Here is a 27805-nt window from a genome sequence, read left to right as displayed (position 1 = left end):
ATGCATCGAGCGCATATATTTGTGATTTTCCGTGTCACACATGTGCGGCGAAATTCAGTCGTAAGCTTGCGGTTAGCTGCAGAGCAAAACTGTTAAAAAAATCGGCGGGCTTCAGCTTTGCCTCACTACACTGAGGCTCACCATAGTCTTTCTTGCGCGGCATATATACACTTCTGTGGAGAAAATCGGAAGCTTGTCATGGGTCTCTGTTAGTAAACAAAAAGTCGTCGAAAGAAATGGCGTCGCTGACCATGTGTGCTCGTTGCTTCAGCGTCCATGGACGTTGCGCTGGCCGCGACCACGCCCCTGGCAGCCGTGTTCAACTCGGCCGGCGTCCGCGGCAGCGTTGACGTGGAGCCTCTGGCGGCCGCGCCGCACGGCGTCTCGGTGCGCGCCTCGCTGGTGGGCGGCCAGCCGCGCGAGACGTTCCGCTGGGCGGTGCACCGGCTGCCGCCGCGGCACGACTCCTCCGCGCCGTGCGCCTACGACTGGATCGGCGAGCCGTGAGTGTCGGCGATCGAGCGCGCGGCCCCCGCTGTATGTAGCGTTTGCGGCGAGATGCGAGCGCGGCGATATACAAACGTAATAAGCACACGGCAGCGCCGACCGCGTGGCAGAAGCTGTTCTTATAATGTGATGGCAATTATATGGACACTATACGGGCGAATTTTCGCCGTCGTCGTCGATGTGAGGCTCCGCATATATTTAGGTAAATGTACGCTACATGCTTATCCACGCCGTATGTGCAGGTTATATTGCTAGGCTATTCGTTCACTAAAGTGTCTCGTACCAGGTCTTACGTTTCTGACTAAATTGTTCCTCAGAATTTTGAGAATGGAAGCACGCAGACAAAACCCAATACATTATATCGCAACGTCAGAAACAGCGGTCTAAGAGCATTGTATACTCGGGAGGCACAGCGGCATGCATGTCGCCTTTTTAATACTATTACTACGATACTATTACTATTAATGCTAATACTACGAATTCGTCTTCTTCTACACTGCGCCTATGTAACAACGCTCGTGCGTGCTCGCATTGTCCTCTTCTTCATGGGAGTACAGACGCGGCAATATTCGCAGCGCATGCCTTTTATTTAAAATCTTCTTAAACTAATAAATATTAAATGTAAAACAATATCAGTGCTCAAACCTGAAAGTGATGTAATTCGCGGCTTATTACGGGCAGCGCATAGTGGACACACGGGCAGCGCATTACAAGTCTTACACGGCGTGTTAAAGGTTTTAAGGGTGGCAGAAATTCTGGCGCACCCGCGTATTTCGCATCCGCGTCTATCGGACCCGCGTATAGTTAGAACACCAACCGAGAAGAGAGACAAACACGGTATGATTCTTAAAAGAAGAGGTGACAACGAATAATTGACGAATGTCAGAGAGAAAGAGAGAGAGAGAGCAAGGATAGAAAATGCATGGAGGTCAACCAGACGAGCTTCGAATACCGGTTTGCTGTAGCGTTTGTATATACGCCACTATGCAGATAAATGCAGTGATTCTCAATGCATTTATAGTATGTACAATGAAAAGTGTTCACAAATGAATGCACTGCTTTTTAATCCACTTGCAGTATGTGTAATTGGAAGCGCTCTGTGCCCTCCATTCATCTATCATTTACGGATACTTAAAAGGACGCTTTGAAAGTCGGGGACGATTTCGATTTCCCTATTCGAATACACGTGAAACACGGTAATTAGGTAACAACTGAACCAATTTGAAAGCTTGTTGCACTTAAAATTCTGCCAACTACAGGTAGCACTATTTAGATGTAGTTCCTTCCTATAGATGGTTTGAAAAAAAATTCCGAAAGTCAGAATGTTAAAAAAATTGGAACACGAAGTTACAAATCCATAACTCGGCATCCAAACAGACATTGCAGTTTCGTAAACTGCGTCGTTTAGAGCATTTGAAGTGGACAATTGCAAGTTTGATAGATGAGTTTTCAGCTTGCGCGAAATCGTTGCAACATACCTACAGGGTCTTCAAAGTTCAACAGTCAGTTTTTTAATAAATAGGCCTTGCCAACTATACACAAATGCTGCTTGCACAGTTGGTTTACGCGCTTTGGCAGAACCCAACTTTCGCGAACAAGTGGAGTGAGCAAGTACAAAACTATCTTTTCTTTTTTACTTTTTGAATTACTTGATTATGTGTTTAAATAAGAAACTTGAAGACAATCGTATTCGAAGCCAACTCCGTTTTGTTTTTACACTTTTAGAGCTTTTGTGTTCCGAAATATTGACGAAAATTTGACGCTCGGTACGCTTATTCCGCATTCAGAGGCGGGAGTTATAATATGGTCATAATTAAGAAAAATCGAGCTCCTCGGTTTCGCTTCTTCTCTCGCGTTCATCATAGCGAGAGTTAAGAGGCAGCTTTAGCTCGGGTCCAACTCCGACGCGGCCTATTCAAATACATTTAAAACGCAAAAACGTTTTTCTGAGATAATTTAAGATTTTAATGAAATTTGTTGCATTTGAGAGAGAAGGTAATTTCTAGTTACTCAGGGAAGCGGAATTCATTTTGATAAAGCGAATTTTGATAAAAAGATATTCAGAAATTCGAAAGTTTGAAAAAAATACAAGGACGAAGTTTACAAATTAATAGCTCTGAATCAAGAACAGATATCGCATTTCTGTAAACGTCATCTATTTGAACATTCAAAGCGGACAAATTTGATATGTCATTTTATATCTTACGTGAATTTGTTACGTTGTGTACAAGGGTTCTGCAAAAGCTGTATCTCCATACTAGTAAGCTTTTTGAGATTCATGTGTAACCTTCAAATTTTGTCCGCTTTAGACGTACTATTAGATGCAATTCACATAATTGTGAAATCACTTTTCATTGCTGTGTTACAGCGTTGTAAACTTGATAGTTTCGTTTGCTGAACGTTCTTTATATTTGCCGCTTTTTAATAAAAAACTGACGATCTAAATAAAGAATTCTAAACCAACAGTCACTAGATCTTAAGTTTTTTCTTAAATGCAACAAACCTCGCCAAATTTGGTGCAGTGGTTGCCGAGAAAAAACGAATTCTCCGTTTACATGCATTTAGATAGGAGCACCCAACCTAAAGCTTCCTCTTAAGAAAGTAAAGAGACAGGGAACACACATGCACGATCACAGCAGGTCGCGTTCACCACGTAATATCTGTATCCTGGTGCGCCGCAGACGAGACATGACTAAATGCTCCAGGCAAGGGGAGCAGAAGTAACCCCCGTTTATTGAACAGCCGTGCACACACACACACGCGCATATATATATATATATATATATATATACTAAAGTGGAAGAGGTGTGTGTTACCTTTCAACCAAGTTTCAAGTGTTCAAGTGTGACACAAATATCGTTGTAATGTCACACATGCCGTAGATGTGAAGCATCGATACGGTACAATATATAATGTATCCTGTAGAAGGAGCGACATTTGGGCGAGTTGGTACTGGTTAAGCATCTTGAAGGGGCAGCGCAATATGACGAAGACAGAAGGCAGGAACACAGCGCTGTGTTCCTGCCTTCTGTCTTCGTCGTCTTGCGCGGCCCCTTCAAGATGTTCAATAATGTATCCCGTGTGTGCTGCACGTGACCGATGCAATTCCATAAGGGGAAGCTTTCTTAGCCCGGAACAAAGTCCGAATTTCCCGATTACCTAGACGAATTCGTAATTTTTCTAGATGAATGCTAAACGAACAGAGACTGTCAATACATCATCGTTGAATCGATTTGAATGACATTTGTCGTAATTAAAATGAGTTATACCGACTGCTGGAAACAGCCTTTCTATTTAGGGCCTCAAATATTACGGCAATTTTTTTCTGTCGCAATATTAATACAATTTCGTGTGCACTTGTCATATATTTGTAGATATTAAAGATAAAAAGAGTGTCAACATTACAGCTCAATTACTGTTCGTCGAAAGCGGGTATCGCAATTCTTTTAAACGTATATCTGTTCCATCACGTCGAGAGATGCGATATATGCTTATGCTACGCGAAATCACTACATTATTCGCGTGGGTTTGCAGAAGACCTATTCAGAAGTTAGCGATACATTTCAGAGGAATGCGTAACGTGGTATATACTTCGACCGCTTTGAATATGCTAAGTGATGCAGTTTACAGTATTGTCCTAACTGTTTTTATTACAAAGTTAAATATGGAAACTTGCTGCTTAAAAAAATTCTTATTCACCGAATATTTTTAAACAACACTGGGGTCCTAAACCAAAAGTGTGCTTAACATTCGGTAGATTTTAGATTTATATTATTGTAGAAACCTCGTCCGAATCGGTGGCAAACAAGCCGATTTATCTGTTCCTACGTATTTAACTAAACAAGGACCCTGGCTTCCTCTCAGCACTAGTGGTCATTTATTGAAGAACTTGTTCTTTCTTTCTTTCTGACATTGCTGAACATGAGTTATGCTGGGACTGTTGTTATGTTGTTCTCATGAAGTAACATTAAAAATTAATTAAATTATGGGGCTTTACGTGCCAAAACCACTTTCTGATTATGAGGCACGCCGTAGTGGAGGACTCCGGGAAATTCGACCAGCTGGGGTTCTTTAACGTGCACTTAAATCTAAGTACATGGGTGTCTTCGCCCCCATCGAAATGCGGCCGCCGTGGCCGGGATTTGATCCCGCGACCTCGTGCTCAGCAGCCCAACACCATAGCCACTGAGCAACCACGGCGGATATGAAGCAACATTAATGAAATGAAATCTAGCGTAGGTAAATTGCCGGCTGACAAAGCGTCCGGACTCGACAGTATTCATGTTATAGGATCCTGAAAAATAACAATGATGTATTATGCATGCCTCTTTGTCATATGTTTAATCATGTGATATCCGCCTCATCAAGAGGGTGTCACACAGAACAGCAGGCATGAAGGAAGGAAGCCTCACCAGGCTAGTGGAATCCTTCGCTATAAGCCACATTACATACGTTGCTGCTTTCCACAACTGGAGGCAGTGCGAGCGAAATAAGATCAATGCGCTCATACGCAAAGCGTACAAGGCTGCACTCGGACTTCTCCACTGCACAACCACCGACAAGTTCTTGGCCCTGGGAGTACATAACACCCTGGAAGAAATCGCCGAGGCGCAGAGGACCGCCCATCTCGCGCGGCTATTGGAAACAAGAACGGGCAGACAAGTGCTGCGTGACCTAGGCCTGGGACCAAAGGAAAGGGGACCCGAAAATACAGAAGTGCCTGTACCGGACGCAATTAGTAGACGCCTACGGGTATGTCCGGTGCCAAGAAACATGAACCCTGAGTTCCACAAAGAGCGGCGGGCGGCGAGGGCCAAGGCGCTCATCGATATCCATGCCAAAGACAGGGGTGCCGTGTTTGTGGATGCGGCAGAGTATCCACATGACAGAAAGGCATTCGCCGCTGCAGTCGTCGGGGCATCGACCGGCGCAACGAGAACAGCGGTGACTGTGCGGACTCGAGGGGCGCATCCAGCCGAGGAGGTGGCCATTGCTCTGCATGGCCATCGCCGACCCCGAGTGCACGACTGTGCTCTGTGATTCTAGGACGGCAGTGAAAAATTACGCCAGAGCAAGGGTGTGTGGTGAAGCCGCGCGTGTGTTGCGTGTGGTCGATCTCGCGAGTGAAAGTCGGTGTGTGGTGATAAAGTGGTTTCCGGCCCACATGGGCAGTGATGTGTCGGATCGCGGCAACGTAAACCACAACGAGACGGCGAACGCGGCGGCGCGAGGACTAACCAACCGTGCCGCTGCTACTGCGGTCGACCCGTCGTGATGGTGGGAAACCAAGGACAAAATGACTGCCTACAACGAAATTATGAAGTGGTACAGACTAGAGCGAAGGACTATGCCGCCACCTCATCCGGGCTTGACCTGTAAGGAGGCGGTTTTATATCGACAACTTCAAACGGGGTCGTTATTCACCCCGGTGCTGATGAGGCATGTGTGTCCAAGTGTTTATATAAGTGACCTGTGTTGTGTGTGCCGAAAGGAAAGAGCCACTGCAGCTCACATCCTTTGGGACTGTGCTAAGAATCCGCACGAAGCTGCAACGATAACAACGATCCCACCGCGGCTCGAGGCCGCAATGAGGTGCTATGATCAAGATGTCCAAGCCCAGGCCGTCCAGCAGATCTCGGCGGCCCTCGAAAGGCAACGATCGAGCGAAACCGGAGGGAGGCTGCCACCCCAAATGAGGGGCAGGCGCGGCCGAAGTAGAGGCGCCACACGCCGCGAAGACGTCATGGCCGCGTCACAGTAACGCCTCCCTAACAAGGGAAGGCTAACCGTTCTGCAGGCATTCATAACAAAGTTTCTTCACTCACTCACTCCCCCAAATGTACTGAAAGTCGCAAATGTTATTCCTGTGTGCAAAACTCATGACCCAAACCACCCGAGTATAGTTATATACCAATTTCTATTCTTAGTGTAGTCAACACACTATATTAAAAACTAATTGTACTACATTTAAATGCATTTCTTGTAAACAACATAATGTGCCCGTTGCAGCAGCATGGCTTTGTTTCAGGTAGATCTACATAAACCGCAGTTTTAACACTTTCACAGTTCATTAAGTCAGCTCTTAACAAGCCGTAATTCGTTGTGGAATTTTTTTCTTGATATAAGAAAGGCGTTCGATACCATCTGTCCCTCCATACTATTAGAAAAGCAAGAATCTTATGGTATTGTTGGAAATGCCGCTTCATTTCATCTGCAGCTATTTTCATGCACAAAGGTAACAAGTAGCAATTAATAAATATCACTCAGCGTTTATCGATGTCATATGCGATGTACTGCAAGGCTCTGTTTTAAGCCCTGTTTTGCTTTCTCTATAGATAAACGACTTACCACACACACTTAAGTTTTCAAAAGTCTTATGCCGACGATACCACCCTAGTTTACCCAGGCAACTTTCTCTCGTAATTGCAATAAATTAGATCTGGTGAGCTACTTATTGGTTAGCTAAACGGTTTCCAGAATATAGGCTAGACCTAAACACTGATAAAACTAAGTACATCATATCTCACTCCAACAGGAAAACACTAGATCACAGTGCTTTTAATATGACTCCAGCGAAGCGAACTCTGAATCGTGTTGACACATTTAAATATTTAGCGTTTGCTTTAGACTGTCACTTGCATTGGACGCTGTCTAGGAAACTCGCTGTAAGCTGTTATACTCTGGCCCGTGCCTGGCAATATTTCCCTCGTGCTTTGCTTCGTTGCTTATATTTCTATTTATTTCTTGCCACCTGGACGATTGTTGTGAAATATGGGGCCTATACATATAACACTTACTTAACATCTTTACTGCAGTTGCAAAAGCGCGCCCTAAGAAAGATAAAATTTTTCTATGTTCATCACCCTACACTAGCATTCTGTTTAACGACCTTCGCATCCTTTCTTTTACGGCTTTAAGAAATTATGAGATAGCTTGTTTAGTTCACAAAAGACTCAACACAAACTTCTCCTTACACAACACCATATATTAAACACCCCACGTGCAAAGACGAGGCAAGAAAATGACTTTAACGTAAATCTTCCTTATTTCAACAACGTCTACGGTGATCGATTATTAGAGTTCTTTGGAGCTATAACTTGGCACACTGTTCAGTGAAAACAAAAAGTCACGGGAAACTTCGACCTCAAAATAGTTCAAAATAGTTGGGCCAGTCGCCTATTCAGCAAAATTTTAAACTGCGCGAGAAAGACAAGGCGTGAACAGAGACATAGACGCACACACAAAGCGCAGCCTTGTTGGGAGGAGAGCCAGTTGTAGAAGAAATATACTGAAGTAAGTAAGGCACGTTGCTGGACTATTGTTGGACTGCTGTTGGACACACTACGCTTTGTGTGTGCGTCTTTGTCTCCGTCCATGCCTTGTCTTCCGCGCGTAGTTTAAAATTTCGCTGAATAGTCGACTGGCCCAACTATATTTTGAACGCAGTTCACAATTTGTTTAAACAAATCCCATTTTTATTTGATTTGATTTGAATCTCTCAGGCCCATCGTTTGCTATGTGGGCCTATATGTTCTATCACTTGTCAGACGGTGCGCTGTGTGCTGAGATATGTGCACTCTTGCGTCTCCATTTTGCCGACGCAACAAGAAACAGCCGGTTACATCTCCTGTCGTCAGCAGCCTCACTTTAAACGTTCACGTCAATAAAGAGAAGAAGAAGAAAAATTATTGCACAGTCAGAAACACGAGGACCGCCACAGAGCCGTGACCTTGCTTAGTGCTTTTAATTACGCGTGCTTTTTCTGGCTGGCAGATAAATTGTTATCAGTGCTGCCGCGGCGCGCAATAAGGCATCGCGCGCTGTCGTTATATAATGTTATCGAGCTGCATCGCATAGACGTCGGGGAATGGAGTGTGCCTGCTTTCGTAATAAGGCGCAATGAAGGCCGACGTTTCCTGCAAATATTTCTAATCACGTGTTGTTCAAGAGGACAATGAGAACTCCTCTTGGTACGTGCGTAAGTTCCGGCAAACTTCTTTTTCTTCTTTTTTAACCTCGAAATGCTCGCTGTCACGAGCACCGCGCAGCTGCGTTCGCTGAGCACCTGTATTTCACTGCCCGGATTGCGCTGGCCTTGGCATCGCACACCCGGTTATACTACGCAAAGGTTGGACAGGCGTCTCTCCCACGCTCGCAGCACTTGCGAACACGCACTCCGGTCATTTTTTTTTTTTTTTTACCCACATATTTCGGCTTTAGAAGGACGCTAAATAATAATAAAAAAAGAGAAACCGCTACATCGGTTCATATACTGCAAGCGTATTCTTCCAAAACTAGATTTTCGTTAGTTCCACGGTGAGTGATTAATTATTCAAAGGGAAAACAAAAGTCAAACTACCATTTCTATTTTTTCTTTAAATTTCGCGCCGTAACCGCAGTATACGTCAGTGTGACGTCACTGATTTCAGTGTACTTTCTTTTTTTTTTCGCATATGGGTCGTTGCGGCTCAGTAAAAGTTCCTGCAGCTTGCTAAGTTCTATGTTCTTTTATGTAACATTCGAATGGTTTCTACCACGCTACAACTCGGTTTGCAGCGTTGTGGAGCCCTCTAGAGAGAGATTATAGACAGAGAAAAGCCGCCCCAGCCGAACGTGCTAGCTGCTCCCAGAGCAATCAGAGTAGCCACGTGGTCGATTTTCTGTCGGATCTCGATCGCACTGCCGGGTAGAAGGTGGGAGCGCCTCCGAGCGGCTCTGACATGGAGTGCGGCGCTCTGAGTGAACCAGCCGAATGTAAACGACACCTCGACGGCGCTCGAAAGCAGTGAGCCAAATGTACCATTCGGACTTGTACACGTTATTGGGGGTAAAAAAAAAGAGCCTGATCGATTACAAATAATTCGTTCAAAAATGAAATTGGTTGCAGTTACTAATTACTTCTCAAAAAAAGTAATTGAGGAATTATTCAAAAGTAATCGATTGCTTCTTCGTTACTCTTCTCTGAGAGGGAAAGAGAGGGATATAAGGAAGGAAGGGATGTTACCCAGTCAGGAGTCCGGTTGGCTTACGGTATCTTACAGATACCGTAAACAGAGCGAGCCGGCCACGCGCATTCAGCAGTGCATCCTCTTCAGTCCTTCCTGTATTGCTTAATTTTGCTACCAATTGCTCTTCATGAAGTTAATCGGTCATCTTCCCTCCTCTTCGTCGTGAAGACCTCAGCAGCGACATTGACAGCTCGCTCGGTGTGCGCGCTGCAGGGCGTAGGGCGGTGGCGTAACATACACTCATCTTGCGCACAAGATTGTGGTTACTCGGTATCTGGCTCCTCTGTGAAGTGCAGCGCTTCATTGCTATTGGGACTTGAAGAAGACACTCCCGGTTGGGCCAATGAAAAGCTGCAAAAATTGTCCGTATAGGGATGATTTATTGGCATTGACGTCCTAAGTGGCTGTCGCTATCGATACATACTAGCACCAGTTCGATTCGTCGGCCGACATCTAGCGTAGCGTTAACACGAGGAAACAAATGTTGAGCTCCCGGGTTTGCCCGTCTGAACATGCGCATCCAAGGGGCTGCTGAGTGGCATGATCTAAGGCTTTCTACTGTAATTCCCACCTAATTCGGTTTCCAAAGCATGGTTCACAAAGCTGCTTAAGCTTGTGTCGTCAATAAAGTAATTACACATGTAATTGGTTAACGAAAAAAAGTGATGGAATTGCATCGGGCGTTGCCGAGTAAGAAATGTAATCGTTAAATTACAACATTACCAATAAATGCAATAGATTACAAGTAAATAATTACGTCTAATTCGTTACGTACAAGTCTGGTACCATTAGTATGCAACGTATACCCATACTTCTCGACAAAGAAAATTAACTTAGCCCGAGCAGGCACCGTCAAAATCAGTGACGTCAGGGTGAGACGGTGCGGGAAATTCAGAGCGGCGCCGCCACCCGCGTCTTTCGGTTTTCTGGCTTAATTACCAAGACTCCTTTCGCGGTAACAGTGGCATTTTTTTCGGTTTTGTAGAAGAGTAGTTTACTGATACACCTCAAGAATATTTTTTTTTACTTAACGTCTCTTTAAAGTATGAACTTCCGTCGAAGCCTCGGTACTAAACTTTATTTTTCCGCTTGTTAAAATATGTGTGCATTGTTTGATCTGCAATATAGCCATGTTTTGTTCTGATAGTGCATGTCAAAAAAAAAAAAAAGTAAAGCCAGCCAGCCACGCAGTGAAAGCTGTCAAAACAGCGAAGCTGGTGGTCGTTTTCTCAAGCTTGAAGTCGTGTTTAGCGCGATTTTCATAAAAATCTTTTGCCTCGTTGTCATCGTTTTGCTAGATTCGAGCTTCGGTTCCAGACTGCGCACACGCTTCAGTTGCGTGAAGTTGTGATCAAACCACAGTCTATGACACACCTTGCAGCTGCGGCCGCACTCACGGTCGAGGAATTCTCTCTTGTACCGTCCATCGGCAACTTCCGTGGGAGGAATCTTTCTGCGTCGACGTCTTTGCTCAGCCTCCTACTCACCAAGTTGGCGTTTAGCTTGCCTCCACCGGTGCTTGGTTTGCGCTTCTCGCTCTCGAAGCTCGGGATTTGCGCGAAGCCTGCGCTGCCGCTCGCGCCGAACGGAATCCACGGGACGAAAGGGCGCGCGCCGGCGAAACACCTGCTCCTATACCCCTCTCCTATGGCATATCCCCCAGAGTGGGTTTGTGCCGTGAACTTGCCCCCCTTGCGTGATGCCGGACGGCGAAGGCTCGGCTTAGAACAACTCTGCTGTGAAAAATCTGATCTGATTAGAAATGCCTTGTTATCCACGCATTTATCCACATGGGTCAGTCGATACAGCTGCTATAGCACGAAACTTGCGTTGCTTTCAACATGACCATCTTGACTCTATACTCTCACAGATATCTCCAGCTCTCCTCCTGTCCTGCGTCAACAACTTGCCTGGTTAGACCACTGCTATTAATTCACCGGCTGGCCTCGACTACTGCGCCTTCTTTTCCCTTGGCACTCATTATATTACTCAGCAGACTGGAGTAAAGATTATGTTGCGCGCATTATATGAGCTGATCCATACTTAATTGCTAGCTTGTGACAAGTAATTTACTTTTCTTGCGGCCACTGTAAAAAAAACATGAAGACAGACATGATGAGGATACCTGCATGCTGCAGACGCTACGGATTCTGAATAAAGTACTATTAAACAGCTGCCCCTGCACTAGATCCTCTGACCTTGTCCACAGAGCCATCAGTAAAAATTTGAAGATGACGTGCATATTCAGTTTCAAGATGTTTCAGTACGAGCGAACGCGTTGCCGCCAAAGGAGAACTCCGCTTTGCACGAACGTGAGGAATTGTCAACGAACAATCGAGGCTCGCGAAAGACCAAGGTGGTTTCAACCTCTTAGTTCGACTTCTAGCGTCAAGACCCAGGTAACCAAGAGTATTAAGGGTCAAGTACGCTCGGGACTCAGATCTCTTTCGAAGGCTCTGTAGAAGGGCTCGACCGGCTATCGTCTGTTTGAGGCGGGCAATTTGCATCAACAACCTTTGTGAAGCGACTAGGCTAAGAGGTCTCGATAGAGACTCATAAAGTACTGCATTGTTCACATTCCCTCTTTGAAGTATGATTGGTCGGTTCGCTCCACTGCAGTCGCGTCCTTCACAACGGCCGAAAGCGTTGCCATTGAGGCAGCTCTAAAGAAGCTACGGTTTTGTACGCCTCAACCTGTTGTCATTCTTACAGATTCGAAATCCGCCCTTCAAAGGTTAGAGCACGGGTTCCCTACTGATGCTTTATGTCTAAGCTTCCTACGCTCGGTGCACAATCTCCATATCAAAGGCTTCTCCATACGATTCCGATGGGTGCCCTCGCACATAGGTATCATAGGCAACGAGATGGCGGACAGCCTCGCCCATAGAGCGCTGTCTGGGAATCCTTTGAGGAAAGTGCCTCAAGAGGACAAGAGACTCTTCAGAGAAGCGGTGTCGTGCCACTTCAGCTCTTTGTGGAGCTCACCTCACAAGCCATGTGTGACTAAGGGTTTCAAAAGAAACCAAGCCACTTTACTGCTCCGCATTCGCACGGGCTCTGCTCGTACCCCTGCGTGGATGTGTAAGACTGGCCTGGCGTTGTCTCCATTATGTTCAACGTGTGGTGTGTGCGGTGACATAGAACTTTACCTTATGTGCTGTACTCTGTATGACGCGGAAAGGAGCGTGTTATTCGGGTCCCTCAAGAAGACAGGAATTCCCCACAGTTCTCTTCAGGACATTGTTTTCCCGCGCGGGAACCAGTTAAATAGGAAGGAGGTTTCTCGCCTTCTTTTAAATTACCTGCAGGACACGGATTTGGCCTCCACATGGTGACCTTAGGAGTGACTATGTGTAGTTGTGAGGTCTGTGTCTAATTTATATGATTTATGTACTTTAAGTGTCGCTACGGTGGAGCAATTGCCGGCAGCTACTGCAAGGCTAATCCCACCAGTAGCCTACAACCACTCAACTCAACTCAGCTGCCCCTGAAGAAAAAAAACGTAGGCGGGAGTATACATAGAAGGTGAATGGGGATAAATGGCGATCGACGGTGAGGCGTTCGGATTCAGATTTTATTAGCGGTATGGAGTTACACATTTATGAATGGATGTTATATACAGGAGGAGGTCCCATAGTCGGAGATTACTTGGCCCTCCTATTGAGTAGACCTCCTATAGACGTAGCAGAAAGAATAAATTGCAACGACGAAACATATTAAGAAATAAAGTTATCTGCTACTTCGTGCAGTACGGCTGTAACAATGGCATACGCAGTTGTTTGCAATTAACATAGAAATGGGTTAGACGTACGCAACCTTGTAGCCTACCTTTGCAAAATTTGCAATGCCTGTTTAAAGTAGGTAGCACGCAAAGCACTTGATCTCTCTCAAGCGTTTTCTATTCTCGAGGTTTCTAATCTATTTGTCGTTTTTGATTTCACATTTTTGATGGGCTTTAATGTTGGCTACTTTCGTCACTTCTTTTTTTTTTTTCTCTCCTTTTTCTGTGTGTGATCCGTCATTGTTCGAGCTTTCTTCTCTGACTACGTTCCCGTCATTCTCCCGTTCACTATATTTTTCCCCGTCGGCCGAACAATTCGGTTTGGTAATGCCTGTCAAGTAGCGCTGTGCTTTTTCTTTCTTTTTCTTCCCTTTTTTTAAACCATCGATTGTCTTTTTGTTCCCGCCGCGGTTGCTTAATGTCTTCAGTGTTGCGCTGTTAAACACGAGGCCGTGGCGGCCATGGCGGCCACATTCCGATAGGCGCGGAATGAAAAAAAAAGAAAAAAGCTTCGAGGACGCTTAAGCGTTGCCTTTAACAGTGGAGCGCGATAGCATTCGAAGATCCCTGACTGCTTCTCAGGCTTTCCGGCAACTGCAGCTTACGTAACCATAATGCTTACCGGGAAACGCTGGCAGTGAACGCTATGCACGAAGGCGAGCTTTCTAGTAGATTTCAATAGGTGAAGCGCCAATAGTGACGACACACAAGAAGAAATACAGACAGGACAAGGCGCTATACTTGCAACTGCTTATTGAAATCACAGGTGGCTGATTATATAGCCATGAGGAGAGGGGAACGAAAAAAGAGGGACACTGAATATGTGAATGTGCACGTGCGAGAACACTGAGGATAAAGGGAATCACGCTTAATCTAAATCTAAAACTTATCTAAAAACATGCTTTCATTCGTGTATATATTCAACGACGGGGTACTGACACAGTTGTCCCCTCTTTTCTTAATCTCGTTGGCCTCGAACAATTCACGCGCAACAGAATCTTTACTTTTATACACGATTGTCGTATCATGAAGCCTTGCTTTACATACTTGTTCATCCTCATTCCCGCAGGCCTTGCAATGAAGCGGCAAGATTGAACCATATCCATTTTTCAATGAAAGCTTATGCTCCCGCAGGCGTTCATTAATACATCGGCCAGTTTGGCCGATATACTCTTTTCCACACTTCAGTGGAATATGGTAGAATATAGTAGAAACGCGGCCTCTTGCGTTGGCCGACCCCGGAGTTTCTTGGCACAGTCGTGCCAAGAAACTCGCATTATTTTAAGGCTTCCGTTATTGTTTCGCACTTTTATTATTTAAGTCTGAGAAGAGGGAGAGAGAGAGAAACGGGATGGGAAATGCAGGGAGGTTAACCGGAGAAGATTCTGGTTTGCTATCCTGTACTTGGGGAAGGGCAAGGGGAAATGAAAGACAGAAAAAAGATAAGTCTGAGAAGACAACATAAAAGACACGCACTGTCGGTGCTTTGTTTCATGACATTTGTTTGTGGGCTGTGTTGCGACGCCGGTTACTTGAACCTCGACCGGCGTTAATACTGGGTAGCGTGGCGTCGTCGGCAGGCCGCACGCGTCCGGGATACCATCGCGACCAGGCAGGGGCGAGACAATTTCTAGTGCGAAACTTGCACTTTTTTATTCCATGGTAACGAATTAGCAAGAAAGGAGACAAAGATATACACTGCGGGGCCGCTTAAATAGGCCCGCTAAAATCGTAGACGGGGTTTTGTTCACGCCAACGTCACATGGTATGTACGAAGTCCGGTCGGTGATTGGCGGCTGCTCCCTCTCTCCTATAGGCGGTATTGCACGCGCTTGCATCCGCTGGCGGTAACCCGCGCGTCTCATCTGGTTCGAGGAAGGAGGCTCGCACAGGTATCGCACAGTTATCAGAACACAAATGAAATCAGTTGTTGGGCGGGGTCTTTTACATATGAAAGTATAGCTACGTTCCTCCCTGCTTTGTATGCTACAGTTGCCGCTTCCCGACAACTGCAGCTTATGAAACCATTATCTTTACCGGGAAACGGGCTTGCGGCGAACGCATGCATGACGGCGAGCTTTCTGGGTTTTTTTTTATATTCCCGCGCTGGCCGCCGCTGCCGCGGATGCGTCGAGGCAGGTGCCATCTGGTGGTGCTGCAAGGAACCCAGCGGTGCACGCGACGCGCTAATCCCCATGTGATTGGTTGAGCTTTTGTCCACGGACACGATAAATGCATCAGTTTCTATAAATGCATCAGTTCCACTGTAAGAACGCCCGTATAGCGTGCATTGGGTGCACGTTAAGGAATTCCACGTGGTCAGAATTAACCTGGAGTCTCCCTCTGCGGCATGCTTCATAATAAGATCGTGGTTTTAAAGCGAACGCTTTACTAACCGCGTCGAGTCGAGTTTCGCGTCGCCAGCAATTTGACCTTCACTTGACGGCAGCTGCGCCGTAGCCTTGGCAACGCATCACGTGACTCGCCGCGCCGAGCTCCGCCGCCGCCGCCGGCTTGGCGCATGCGCTCTCCGCAGCTGGGTCGCCACATTACCACGTGACTCGCCTTGCGCCTGTTTAAGAAGCGCCGCGCTCGTCTAGTCAGTGCGAGCTTGGCCATGGATGAGAACGAGGCCGGGCCGTCTTCCCTGAGCTTTGCGCGGGAGCGGAAGGCTTTGAGCCGTCGTCGCCAAGCGGCGTCTGACCACCCCGCGCATACTGCCCGGCGAACTGGTTCACTGGAGAGAGTCCGGAATGCAAGAGGCGTCGCACCGTCGAGATCAATGTTAGCGACCTCGTTCGCGCCCTGTCCGTTTGTGCTTCGACACTGCGCATGTTCGCGGCGTTTCTTTGCATGCCTTGCACTTGCGCTTTCCCTGTGGCACAACAGGCGTCGCACCGTCGGAAGATGCCTGTTTACCCAAGCCTAACTACAGTCATGTCTAGCCACCGACTTAGGCACATCTGTCATGATTGTATACCTAAGTATAATAATTACAGCTAAATCAAAGGTTAACCAAGTAAAACCAAGACTTAACCAGGCTAAACCAAGCTTTCGCTTTGCATATCCAGGGTTAGCTGAGCTAAGCCGCAGGCAATTTTTTTGCACGTAACACCCCAGAATTTATTTTAATTGTCTCTTTGAGCAATAATCCCATATTTCGTCGTTTTATCTGCTGATTTAAATCAGTTACAGTGTCGTCGAAAGTGTTTGGCAAATTGAGGGAGAGAAGGTGGAGAGGGTTGAGACGGAAGTGGTCACTTTTTCTGCCTGGTCTAATATCTGCAGTGGCAGTAATCTCAAAGTTCTGCGAGAGGGATGGGGCAGCGGGGGGGGGGGGGGGGGGGGGGGGGAGGAATTATGCGTTTTCGACGGCAGTGACTCAATGGTATGTATTCCGCACTAATCAGAACTGAACATTTGGTTCACAGATGGCGCATGCGTTCCCTCTTGTCCAGTTGCCCACACTTGAGCCATGCTAGTTCCCTGAACTGAATAAAATTGCCCCATTTGTCTTCGAAATTACTCTAGTAGGTATCTTGTACAACACTGGACAGTAAGCGAAGCATCATCTGTCGTGCCTTTTTTTAAATGAACCTTTTATCGTGCTAATGTGAGCTCCTCGTGCGTTTGCGAGTGATAAAGGTGTACGCTAAGAATTTATGAGACTCTGATCGACGATGTAGATTACGGTGTTAGAAAAATCTTTAGCTTGCGACCCAACTTGATAGTCTATTTAAATACGTGCAACTGAACGCACAAATGTTCTTTAGCTGTCAACGGTTCCGGCAATACTTTACGAAAATTGCCGAGAAACTAACTTTCACAAATGTTGTTTTGCCATCTACATGGCTCCGTATACGAACTAAAAAAAAGATATCACAGTATTACAAATTGCATGTATTAGAACGCATAATCGGACATATGTAGTATCTTAGCTTATTCAGCTTACGCAAGCTCGGTGCATCGTGTATGTTTCTATTTAGAATTGCGGTATATATACTTCATTGAGGTGTGAGGTGTAGAGTTCTTACACTTTAAAACTTAATTCCGTTTATTGAAGTCCACAGTTTTGTGACGCTCGTTTTCACTGCGGAATTACACTGTTTTAACCTCGATGGCTTCAATTTCGAAAAAAAGAAAAGGAAATGATTCCTCCCTGTACAATTCAGTGATCATCGAGAGTATTGAAACCACTACAGTAGCCGCAGTTCATTTATAGATATTGCAGTATAGTTCAAGTGCCCGGTATGGAATGGCTCTTAAAGTAAGGATATACGGCGTAAGTGGTCCTGTAATAATTCTGAAGCGTTGGTAAATCTATGCACGTGTTCAGAACTCTTTATACGCGTGTGTTGGAACTCGGTTTATAGTGTGTAGTGCAACCTGTTCTCGCCTTTTGTGTCTGCATGTTCCAGGGTGCTATGACTATTTATGTGGACTTCATTTACTCCGTTATCTATAACTCCGCTGTTTCTGAGCCTGTGTCGTTACTTTGCGTTTTGCAATATTTATCTCATTCTTATTACTGTTGCGTGAAAAGAAGTAGCCGTCACCATTATATGCGTGACTAAATCTATTTAATTTTCATTTCGATAAAAAAAAATACACGTGATTGTTATTTTCGAGAACGGTCTTGCAGACGTGTGTCATCACCAAATCTTACGAAGTGCGTGTGTGGAGCAGGAGCACTATATTACCTTTCACAACACTGAGGCAACGCCAGGGGTTTGCTTCTCACGGAAGTGAAAGTTCATTTTCCCATTCTATAGAAAATCTACTGACACATAACTACGAATGTTATATAACGGCGAAAAACAAAAGTCCTACAGCAACTGTGACTGCAGAGTAGCGATCGAGTGACGCACGATAGTTTATTAGACATACGTAGGTTATAAACCCTAGGTAAACTTCTGGCAATAGATTTTTGTCGGCGTACCGAGCGGTAGCGTACGCGGCCTCTGGTCTACAGGATCCAGGAGCTGACCGACGAGTTCGGCCAACTAACCTCGGAGCAGGAGACGCGTCTCGCGACCAAGACGCAGTTCCCTGTGGAGCCCCGGCAATGGGCAGGCCGCGCCCTGGTGCTGCACAGCGTACAGACGGGCCGCACGGCGTGCGCCGCGCTGCAGCCGCCGGGCGCCCCGGTCACTACGTACGCCGCTCGTTTCACGGGGCCGCCCATAGCCGGCACGCTCTTCGTTCGCCGGTGGCCCAGCTTCGGCACCGTCTACGCCGAGTTGCACTGGACCAACGGAACCCGCCGTGACGCCCAGGTATGCGAACGTTCGCACGCTGTAGGACTCCGACGTTAGCGGTCTTCGCGGCGAAGCCGTCTGTGGCCACCTCTGACGAACAGAAAACGGCGAACAGAAAACGCATTGCGGCAAAGCCAACTTTCCCGAGAAATGCTCTGTGGCTCTCAATCTAATGTGGGTATCGTGGAAAAAATCATACTGAAATTGGCCGCTAAGACGACTATATATCATTACGCCGTTTCATTTATCTGTCTTAGTTCACGGTGAAGTTGTAAACGTTACAGAAGTGCCGTCTGCTGTCAAAACGCGGGCTACGGGAAGAAAACGCAGAGCCCCCTGCTTGTCTGCTAGAATAAACTCTAGTCCCTACAAGTTTCGTTCAGCTAATTAACTAGTACGCTCACTCGCAAGTTACAAACAAATGTGTTTCGTTTAGTGCACTCCTTTGTACTGCGCCCCGCGGTCAACGCATCATCGCTCGCGTAGAGGCTTGGTTTAACGGCCACCTGTGTCTAAACGGCACTCTCAAGTGCTACTTAATAAGCAGAGTACTAACTTGTATCATATTAGGACATCTTGGGCCACCTCAGGCAGAAGACACTGCCAGAGTACATACCCTGCACATTGCTCACAGGGATTTAAACTAATAAGCCATATTGCGCTTGTGAAATTAAAATAACAGCGGCAGCCTCCGGAGATATCAACACTTTCTGATCCAAAGACACGAGTATACAAGCGCAAAGACACAAGCCTTTCGTTCGTGTCCATGCTCTCACTGCACTATTCTTCTCCTCATTCTAAAGGTGCGGTGGTCCATTCATAAAAGGAAGCGGGACCAGCCAACACGTCTTCAGCAGCCGCCTCCAGGAACTTCGGCCGCAAACCTCACGCATGTGATGCCTCCAAACGTCCCTAGGCCGCCTACTGTCGTGCCCTGTTACACTCCTCCAGAATCATGTTCCCAGGTCAGCGTGGGCAAGGTTAGTTGGCAGACGACCAACGTTGGCAATCGGACATTTCCCTGTCGCACTACACCTTCCACGGACAAAGTATAGCAAGTCGCAACGCCTAACAAAACTGTTGTCGCGTAGGAAAGCAGAGGGAAGACGCAGCAAGTGCCGGATGGCTGCGACAGCGAATGTCACCGCGGAGCAATACTAATTTTAGGATGCTAATTTCTGTCTATACGATAGCTTGTAAATTTTAGAGACTGTGTTATGCAACAGGGGTAACGTCAAGTCAACTGTTTGCTTTGCTAAGCGAATCTCAAAGCTCTTCACAGAAAAGCACGCCGCAAAAGACGTCCTCGCCTTTATCTGAAGGTGCACAAGGTCATAATTCTGAAAATTCATTAGTGGGCATGGTCCTTCGGAGCCGCGCATTGTGTAGCGCCGCGGTATATGGATAACGCATGGCGCCATATGTCAAAACATTCTACAATACCTTCGTTGATTCTCTGTCTGAGCAGTGAAATCATCAGCAGCAGAAATAAACAGCTCTAGAACGACAAGCGCGAAACAACAGGAGCGCCAGTATTAATGCCTGTTAACAATGTTGCCCGCCCACGCGGCTTCCCTCACTGCAGCGCCCGGGAAATGCGGGAACGAGGGCGTACCACGTGTTAGAGGGCGTCCCTCCTGCTCTCGATACATGCGGTGGAGGCGACAGCGCGTCGGCGAGTGAACTGATAGCAACCCTGGAGGACGTGGCAACGGGACAACCGATGGCCGCGGCAGTGCTGCACGAGTGGAGGTCGCGGCACGCGGTGGCCGACTTGGGACCGCGCCACGGAAAGGCCATCTTCCACCAGCCGTCGCCGTTCGAGCCGACGCTGTCCATCGTGCAGTTGGAGAATCTTGACTACGTCGCGTCAAAGCTGCTCATTGGACCAATTTCCATTGGCACCGCGGACAAACAGTGTCCGGGACCAGCCGCACCCTACAACCCGGCTAAGGTACTACGCGCAGTCTTTGTCGAAAAAAAAAAAAAAAGCGAAAGCCAGTGCAGGGAATGGGCATTGCTGCGTGCTGGCCGCTTCGTGTCGCGCCCGTAAGAACTACGCGGGACGGAATTCTCGAACGATCACTTTTGGGGTGCGATAACACTTTCGCGAGATTTCGCGCGACCCTTTACTTGGCGCATGCATTGGCGTCTACGGGCGGCCGCATTCCTGTCACTGGGCCAAGACAGCGTGCTTGTCACTGTGCGGGGAACGCCCGTAGACATTTGATGCGTCCAATGCTCAGTCACGCTAAATGTAACTTAGTAAGATGAAATTTTTGGCCAGTTGGTTTTGCATCATGTGTATGTGTATATGTTTTAGTTAGCGCTACTATGACCTTATCATGTGAAATCTCGCGAAAGTGATCGTATTCTCGAAAACGATCGGTCGAGAATACCGTTCCTGGTGTTAGAAAGTTTTGGAGCGGGAGGACGATAGTTCGTCTAGCTCATACAGGGCTTTTGAACAGTGAGAATTTACGCAGTGGCATCTTTCTTGTTTTCCGAGGGAAGGGAGAAACTGCTTTAGAATCTGTATACAGTCTCGTCCAAGGAGCGTACTTCAAATGCGGCAGAAGGGAGCCATCGCGCAGTACGCATTCGCAGGCGATCTCGCTTCCAAAAACTGATCGAGTTCAAGCATTGTCCATCAGCGTTGTCCATCTTTTCTCGAGGAAAACGCAGCGCCGGTACAAACATCGCCAACTAAAAACATCGCCCTCGACGCTGAACATGAACATGCAGCGCTCTTCGCCACTGACCTTCAGCATGCAGCTTATTAATCAGCAGCTTTTATTAATGGAAAAGCATTAATAAAATACGACCCCTCGACCTTTCGTGGGCACGGAACCCACGACCTTTGGTGCTGATTCAGGCGAAGTTAATTGAGGCACATGCCGCTATTTAAGGAACTCGAACCCACGACCTTTGGTGGGAGTCGAACCCACGACCTTGCGTTGTGCGCACCTTGTGACGAACACCGTTGGTCACGTGACGTCGCGGCGCATCTTCTTGACGTGGCCGCAGTGCTTTCGCACTCATCCACGTAGGGATTAACTAAGTGCCACTTGAATTTCTTCTTCGTCTGTATGATGACAGTGCTTGGTGCGGTATCTTGATAGGCACAGCAACAGTTGAAATAATGAAGCCCCGACAGCTGCCGTCGTCAGACATTCCTTGCTGAAAGAGTCCTCGAACCCGGGCTCGCGCAGGTCGAGCGCACGGCGAGTCCACCAGAGGGCCACGGCACGACCGACCAGTTCCCCGTGGGCGACCTGAGCGGCAAGTACGGTCCGGTGGCGGGACACCGCGCCGTCTACTGGCATCTGCTCGACCCGACGCTTCCTCTGTCGGGACACGAGAGCGTCGTGGGCCGCATGCTGCTTGTGCGTGGCTCGGACGGCCGGCCCCTGGTGTGCGCCAACCTGCTGCCGGTGTCCGCCAGGCCCCTCACGCGAGTACGGGCCACGCTTGAAGGACCACTCAGGGGATCTGTCACCATTACGCGCGCCGACCACGGTATGTACTGCCGATCGGCTTCCTATCTTTTTGTCTCGCCTTACCCCTGCTACCTGTGTAGGTTAGCTAACATGATGTTCTCTTCTGGTTAACCTTCCTGCCTATGCAACTTCGTGTATCTCTCCCTCTCTCTCTCTCTTCTTTTGACGCTTCCCTTTCTGTGAACGCTTCTCTGTTTCTTCGCTGCGCACCCGCTTTCTGGACAAATTCCGCAGCTAAACTTCTGCGTGCAGCTGGGTTGAACTTCGATAGACGGCGGACTTCAAGTAACAAGCGGATACAAGTATGAGTAAGCAAGCCCCTAGACCTCTCCTCCTCGATTCATCACCCTTTCCTTAATCTTGGCATCCCAATTACAGTGTCAGTAGCGCTGTGAGCGCATAAAGTTGACCATCTTGTTAAGTGCACTATCTATAAGCCGCAGTCGAGTTTCGCGCATCGTTTATTAAAGTCGGCTTCTCCTGACATACAGCCGCTATGAGAAAAAAAAATCTTTACAGTAAACGTTAGCCTTTCTCTCTATCTGTTTTGTCGGTCTTCGCATCAGAAATTCTTTATGAGCAAGCGTAGAAAAATAGAACACGCAGGAGTGCATTGCGTATGCGCTCCTACTGTACACAACATATATCTTTGCTGCTTTCACCGCTTTCCTCACCTGCATCTCCCTTTCGAGCGAACTTTACTTCGTTTGCGACACAGTATTTGTGGTTCTTTTTGATAAAGCTCGCCTGGTAGTTGATTTCAAGCGCGCGCTGTGCGTGTTTTCGTCTGGTTTCAGTAGAATACATGTAGCTAGCAAAAAGAAATAAACATGCGACACAGCGAATCAATGGGTGCCTTTAAGACCTGCTTTGTAGCTTCACGTTGTTGTAATCATAGTCATCTTGTACCTTTACCCTCATCACGTGCCCAATGCTGAAAGTATCCGGCTACAAAACGCTGGTGCAGGCCGACCTCTCAGCTCTTCCCGACCAATAAATCCCTGTCTCTGGATATCTGGAGGCTGCTCACGTGAACAACAAATGGAGTTGTTTTAATCGTAGATGGCGATCTCCGTATCGTTCATGATGTAACATAAACGTTCAATTGAAACGATACCCACGGTATCACACAGTCCTAGGGTTGTTTCTGAAAAGAACAAAGGAACCCCGCTGTCAACTTGTAACAAAACCACCTATATCTAATTATTATAACTTTCACGATTCAGCACGAAAGAAAAGCTCATTTGACCGGGCGCGGTAATGTACACCACTTAGGTGTACATTAGGCGAAGACAAATTAAACGCACGTTGGAGATTGCAAAAGCGCCACTCTGCCTAGACTAGACTGCCTCTTTACCGCTTGGAAAGTACTCAAAGCGAACATCGACGCCTGCAGACGATGTGCATTTAACATCGTTCCGCATTCAGAGGACAGCAGTCTTTAGATTTCAAGGTTGAAGGCAACAACGCTCGCTGTCTTCGGGTCCAAGCAAATAACGTCTATAGCACACACTCTAACGGCCGTTTGCCCTTTCCTGCGCGCGCTCATTTGCGCACAGCCGAGGACCCGCTGGGCGACGCGTACGTGGACCTGGGACTGTGCTGGCAGGACGGCCGCAACGGCAGCGTGGACCACAATTGGCACCTGCACTCCGTGCCGCTGGCGCCGGGCTCGTTCGACTGCGCAGCCACCAAGGGCCACTACAACCCGCACCGCGTGGACACGGGGCCAGCTTACGGCTGCGAGTGCTCGGCCCACGCACCACTACGGTGCGAAGCTGGTGACCTAGCCGGGCGCCAGGGCGCCGTCTCCATACCGGACTGTCGCGCGGGGCTGGCCAGGTATGCGCGCATGTAAGATCGGCGTGCTGTCCCGTCGAATTGCGCCAAGTTTCGAACCAATCACAAAGGGCGTAGCCGACCTCTGAGACATTCAGAGCTCGCAAGATGGTGAATCTGACAATATGGCGGTATTCATTCCCGTTTCATACAGCGATAGTTGTCATGGGCTTCTAACTTGCTCGGTTTCGTCCGCAGTCGTAGGTGCCATCTGTCGTCACACGTTCAACACATGCGTAATACATATAATGCATAGGTTTAATACATCAAAATAGTTTTACCACCATTAGGGAGCAGGGGAACACGCCTTTACGAACGGATCATGCATCAATAACAATAATTACGCTTAATTACGCTGAATGCTTGTTTGCCACGCGCGTACACTCTTTGGTCAATACACATGATTTACACCGGACGCGAATAGCAATCGCTAAGTGCCGATAAAGGCTCGAGTGCCGCTCGCGCCTGTTAATTATGAGCTAAAAAGTACACATCGCGATGTGCCCGTGCAAGCAGTCAGTGGTCGACCTGAAGAACGTGCCTGTTGGCACACTTGCCTACCAAGCGCAAATCGCGTCGTATAGTAGCCAAAAAATGCGCTGTAGCGCTCAAGGTCTGAATAGGAAAGCAACACAAGACAGTTGAGGTACGAAATGAAACAAATGAAGAGATCGAGATTGGAGAGAGGCGGTTATACAGAATTTACGGGTCACGGCGGCTCAGTGGCCTTCTGCTGCTGAGCGTCAGGTCACGGATACATGAGGCCCGGCTCGTCGGATGCCGCATCTTGGGCGCCCAGTAAAGAACCTCAAGTTGACAAAATAATTCATTGCTTGATGTTTTGCTTGAGAAAAAGCACCTCGCGTTATTTTCGTAGCCGTCTTCCAGTTATAACGTTATTTTCTAGTTCCACACTTTTCAGAGCGCGGCGAGTTCTACCGCCAGACATTTAAGCTTTCCTAAAAAGCCGACTCTTCATTGCTCTCGGGATGATAGAGCTTTGGCTCGGGGACAACTCCGATTTCCTTAGCCGAATACAGTCGAGCGCTTTAATAACAAAGTGCTTGGGGCTTCCGAAATCATTCGTTATACAGGCCACTGCGCTGTAAATGTCGCGAACCGCACAGCTCACAATAGAACCATGATATAACTATTCTTTCGCTATACAGGCCATTTTGTTGTACTGTACACGTAAAACGCAGCAGTGCTTTTGTGAGACAACCGCTGGACCGATTTGAGTGAAATTTGTTGCATTTGAGAGCGAAAGTTAAATTCTAGTGACTTTAGAAAGCAGAATATTTATATAGAGCCTGAATTTTTGTTAATTATTGTAAACTGACAAGCTAAAAACATTTAAGCGCGATATTCTAAAATCCGTAACTCTGCACCAAAAAGAGGTATCGAAGTTCTGCAAACTGCGTCTGTTAGAGGAACTAAGGCGGATAAATATTCCATGTGAAATTTCAGCATACTAGAAACTTTTTACAATGTTTACAGTGGTGTTGCAAAAGTCCTGGTGACAAAAGTATTGATACGTATATTTCAGAGCAGTGCCGAATACAGTTTTTTCCACTTTTGTTGTATTATTATACAGCGCGGCTTACATAATTGTGATATCATATTTTATTGCTGAGTTATACTCGTAGTGATGATGATGATGATTTATTGGCATCCGTTCTGAAACGGTGGTGAGAAATAGTCAACTAACCCGCTTTAGATACTCAGGTATGCTATACATGCTTTTCTTTCTAGAATTATTGTATACATTTCTTTAATCTTTTTTTTTTTTACTTCCTCAAGACTTATCTCTCTACCTTGTACAACTACTGCCGACTGCCGACTGTAGGGGCACTAGTAGTGCGCGCCGACGGACGCGCCACTGGTGGCGGCCTTGCAAAGCGCACTCGAGAAAGAACGCAGCCGTCCGCTGTAGATTTCTGTGCCGTTGCTCGTGATTCTGTTCTATTCATTTTTTTTAAACGAAATGAGCAACACCCTTCGAATGTGTGTAGTGTCCAAATTTGACGATATTGTACAAACGTACTGAGTCGTTAGTATAGGTCCTTCTGATCACGACACATTTAAGCGCTCTGCGTAAAGCGTGCCAATTATTATATAAGTTCTTAAAAATGCGCATAGCTACCGATTGCATTGGTGCCACTCCTTTGAATTTTCAGCCGCCCCCTCACCATCTACGTAGTGGGCGAGCTTTCTGATTGGCTGCCCACGTTGCGTCAGCGATAATTTTTCCAACTTTATGGTGAACAAATGTTAGTAATAATTGGAATGTTGGTTAACTTGTTTCTATAAAAAAGGCAACAGAAATAGAATACACAACGACAATTTATCATTACACTCAAGCACTTTTGGCACACAGCAAGTGCCGTCTGCTTGTGTTACAATGTGCTCCGTGTTCAGGCAAGCTGCGGGCTTCAGTGTTGGTCTCGTGGTTTCTTTTCGCGAAAACGCTGAATGCAACACCACACACATGTCCGCTTTCACCGAGGTCTGTGCCTTTCCTGCAGCTGTCACTGCTGAAGTAGTAGTCTGGCAACCGAAAGAAGTTGAAATCGCAGCCACGAACTTCAGCCATATTTGCTGCGAAGTGTTGTCGTCTGCTACTACATCCCAAGCATACTTTCAAAAATGCCCGCTAGGTGGCCAGCAGCGGCGCTTTATAGGCGATGCACTGCACGCATAGAGCTGTAAACATGATACTTGTTTTTTTTTTTACTTTGTCACATTCAATTACTTTTGTAAAGAAATGGCCTAAATAAAAAATTCGCTTGCTACAGTCAGTAGATTTGAACTTACTTTGAATGCAATAAACCTCATGAAATTTAGTGCAATGGTTACCGAGAAAAATGATTCCTCCGTTTCCATTTATTAAGACAGGAGCTTTGGAGTTAGAGCTTCCTCTTAAAACACGAGCAGGAAGGCGCTAACGGTGAGAAATGGGCGCCGATGCATGCACAGTTGGCCATGCACAATCTGGATTATGCGTGAACCTACCAGAATGAAGTCACTCTAATGCTACACTCTAACATTCAATTACAAGCCTGTCATCGCTATGCTTGCACCATAGTGTCTCCACCCTTCGTGATTTCTGTGGTTGTGTTATATTCATGCACATACGGCGCTTTGCAGATGTACTTCTTGCATTGTCTTCCCAATAATATTTTTCTTTTTCCTTCCACAGGTACCACTTTGCAGACTCGCACGTCTCGCTGTCTGGCCCAACGAGTGTCATTGGGCTTCCAGTTGTATTTCACGAGTCGCACTTCAGGATGCCTCGTGTTGCCTGTGCAAACCTTAAGCCCCTATAGAGTGTCTTGCTATAAAACTTGCTATAGAAAAGAAAGGTTGCATTAAATAGCTCCAAAGCACCACATGCATAATGAAACACTCGATTGTCCTACTTCATAAAGGGCTTTTTAAGAGGTATACCAAGCCAATGGTCAAGAAGTGCTATGAACTTTGCAGTAGTGAGTTGCCGTCCACATTCAAATTAAACCCTTTGCACTTCTTAACAGTTCTTCAATCATTCCATAAGCCACAGACAGATTCAAAAAGACACCTCAGAGTACCTAGCAGCTTGCTTTATGAATGCTGCTTCCGAATAACCTTTCTTAGGTAATGTAGCTGATGTTGCCCATGTGAGGTAAATGGTTCCGTACAGGATGCTAGTCTAGAAGCCAGGCAGAGCCAACAACTATTCTCCTGCAGTCAGGTGGTAAAAAATATTGGCTTCCACTTTTGCACTGCAATCATGTAACTGCTTTTACAGTAAAACTTGCCACTATAGCACTGCTTGGCACTTGTCATGCTTTGATTGCTTCGTTAATGCTAAATGTCTTCGCTATGAGGATTGCACCATCTCTGGCTCCCAACTGCATGCTCACGTCTGCAAAC

General features: G+C 46.9%; 2 protein-coding genes across 2 annotated transcripts in view; one reads left to right on the top strand and one right to left on the bottom strand.

The window, feature by feature from the left end:
- LOC126541811 (chitinase-3-like protein 1) overlaps positions 1 to 334 on the bottom strand; it is a 38377-nt gene extending 38043 nt beyond the window's left edge. The window contains exon 1 of the mRNA XM_050188757.2: positions 251 to 334. Coding sequence (XP_050044714.1) covers positions 251 to 278 — 28 coding nt within the window. The 5' untranslated portion in view covers positions 279 to 334. The remainder of the gene's footprint in view (positions 1 to 250) is intronic.
- Positions 277 to 27700, top strand: LOC126542000 (uncharacterized). Its single transcript, XM_050188967.2, has 7 exons — positions 277 to 503; positions 18269 to 18572; positions 19358 to 19534; positions 20140 to 20508; positions 21767 to 22073; positions 23614 to 23896; positions 27093 to 27700. Exons 1-7 carry the CDS (start codon positions 277 to 279, stop codon positions 27217 to 27219), a joined length of 1794 nt encoding a protein of 597 aa, XP_050044924.1. The 3' UTR covers positions 27220 to 27700.
- Positions 27701 to 27805: the final 105 nt, after the last annotated feature.

Source organism: Dermacentor andersoni, chromosome 2 (assembly GCF_023375885.2).
Source record: "Dermacentor andersoni chromosome 2, qqDerAnde1_hic_scaffold, whole genome shotgun sequence".
Taxonomy (NCBI): domain Eukaryota; kingdom Metazoa; phylum Arthropoda; class Arachnida; order Ixodida; family Ixodidae; genus Dermacentor; species Dermacentor andersoni.
Note: the sequence above shows the minus strand (reverse complement) of the source record. Positions and strands in the feature narration are given on the sequence as shown.